The 2473-nt window shown below is 48.4% G+C and overlaps 1 protein-coding gene across 1 annotated transcript; it reads left to right on the top strand.

Annotated features, from left to right (window-relative positions):
• Positions 1-688: 688 nt before the first annotated feature.
• Positions 689-1580, top strand: LOC105562922 (the record flags this gene model as incomplete). Its single annotated transcript, XM_012014103.1, has 1 exon — positions 689-1580. A coding segment is annotated over exon 1 (892 nt), but the record flags the coding sequence as incomplete, so codon positions are not given.
• Between the last annotated feature and the right edge of the window lie 893 nt (positions 1581-2473).

Raw genomic sequence — 2473 nt, 5'->3', positions numbered from 1 at the left:
TCGATGAGCGGGAGGTGGAGCGACGCGCGAGATACACCGTGGTGGAAAAAACCTAGGCCCGGCGGGGAGCGCGGCGCGGGCGGCGAACGCGGCAGCGAGCGCGAGCGACGGGCGACCCGAAACATAAACATGGTATCTTGCGCGTCGCTCCACCTCCCGCTCATCGATCGATTTTCTTAAATGCCTTCCGAGTCCGGCCTACCGTATTCTGCATCCTCATTCGCTCAGACGTGTAAATTAATTACTCGATAACTATTGTTACTTTTGTACCGCGGCACATGATATTTCTCCTTAGTTTAACCCAATCTACCACTATTTTCAAGTTGGCTACTTTTGCATCAGACACCCTGTATATACAATCGGATAATCCAATTACTTAATAACAAACGGATATCTCCACTTAAGTGGCTCTTGCATAAATCGAACAAAAGAAGAAAACAATGTATAATAGAAAAATTTCATGACGACCAATGGCTGGCAAATTCTAATTAAAGAAATTCCAGGATGGAGAATTCATTGCGAAAAATATTACCTCAATATCAAAATTAGAAAACATTGAAGTTTAAGTATGTTGTAGTTGTAATTTTATCTATCAATACGGGAAATTTCAGACCCGTTAGCCAATGAAATAAAATAAAGAAAATACATTAAAGTATTATCGATATCACCCATCATCGCAAACATCTTTATGGAACACTTCGAGAATGAAATCCTGAAGAAGGCCCCACAAAAACCCTTCACATGGTTCTGGTACGTGGACGACACCTTCGTCATCTGGAGCCACGGAAGGGAAACTCTACCTCAATTCCTCACTTTCATCAACTCCCAACACCCCAACATCCAATTCACAATGGAGACCGAACAGAATTCCCAAATCCCCTTCCTGGATGTCCTGATCCGTAGGAATGAAGACGGCACCCTAAGCCACAACGTCTACCGCAAACCAACGCACACGGACCGATATCTCCACGCAAACTCCCACCATCACCCCGCCCAAAAGAATTCGGTAATCAGCTCTCTAGTCCACAGAGCACTCTCCATCTCGGAACCAGCCGCCCTGAACGGAGAGCTAAATCACCTTCACCGAACCCTGACCAGGAACGGATACAGCAGCAGAAACATCAACCGTACCATTAAGAAGCTGACCAACAAGGAACCCGGCAAGAACAACACCACGACGCCAGAGACAGAGAAAGAGAAGATAAAGGCAGTAGTACTCCCATACGTCAGAGGCACCACGGATCGCATCAGCAGAATTCTGAGCAAACACAACATCAAAGCGATTTTCAAACCTTGCAACAAGCTCTCACAAATGCTCCCCAATCCTAAGGACCGGAGACCCTCGTTGACAGCCCCAGGGGTCTACAAGGTCCCATGCTCCTGCGGCAAAGTGTACATAGGAGAAACCGGGAGGAAGATTAGTACACGAATCAAAGAACACCAGCGATGTACCAAATACGGCCACTTCTCACAATCAGCTCTAGCCGAACACAAGATCGAGATCGGACACGCCATCCAGTTCGACAAAGCCACCATGCTGGCCCCGTCCCAAAGCTATTTCGCACGAAAACACCGCGAAGGCATAGAAATCTTGAAACACCCAGACAATCTGAATCGCGACAAAGGCTATCAGGTGAGCCCGATATGGCACACCGCCCTCCCGGTTTTTTAAAAAACCGTCAGCCGAGATTGGCTGACCCCCCTCCCTCTGACCACGCCATCTACCGGACTACCCCCCTCCCTTCCTCCCCAGCGAGTATAAAAGGACCAGCGCAACGCGAGGGAGCTCAGTCTCACAGAGACTCCCAGCCTGAAAGGACCAGCGCAACGCGAGGGAGCTCAGTCTCACAGAGACTCCCAGCCCTGATGAAGCAGACTGCAACGCCTGCGAAACGTCGGCACCACACTGCAAACAGACGCGGCAACCATCCGGAAGCCATGACTAAAGAAGACAACAGCCGCGAAAGCCTGAAAACCAAGATTACATTAAAGTATTTTATATTTAAAAATGTGTAATATTGTCAAGTCTGAAAGAGCTGTCAAATTTCCACAAAACATCATATCTTTTGACTTTACTAATAAGTATTTGCTTGTAGAGGTCGGTGACCTCATATATTATACTTAATAGCACATTGGAATCCTTGTAACATTTATTATGTTCATCTCGTTTTTGTTAAGATCTATTTTTCTATATAATAATAGTAGTATATGGGAGGACTATGGGGCGCCAGACAGACGTGACGTCACAGGCGCCAGAGGCGTGGCCGGGGGCGTGGTCTGGGGGAGGGGTGGGGGAAGCTGCGCTCTGATTGGCTGCTCCCATAGCTGCCCGGCGATTTGATTGGTTCCTCCCATAGCTGCCCGGCGATTTGATTGGCTGCTCCCATAGTTGCCCAGCGATTTTATTGGTTGGTGGTTTTCGGGGGATGGGGGAACAAAATGGGGTCGCGACAAGATGGCGTGCGGGCCTGGC

The sequence above is a fragment of the Vollenhovia emeryi genome, unplaced genomic scaffold, assembly GCF_000949405.1.
Source record: "Vollenhovia emeryi isolate VEMERY1.0 unplaced genomic scaffold, V.emery_V1.0 DF944615.1, whole genome shotgun sequence".
NCBI lineage: Eukaryota > Metazoa > Arthropoda > Insecta > Hymenoptera > Formicidae > Vollenhovia > Vollenhovia emeryi.
The sequence above is the reverse complement of the archived record's forward strand: the minus strand, read 5'-3'. Positions and strand labels throughout refer to the sequence as shown.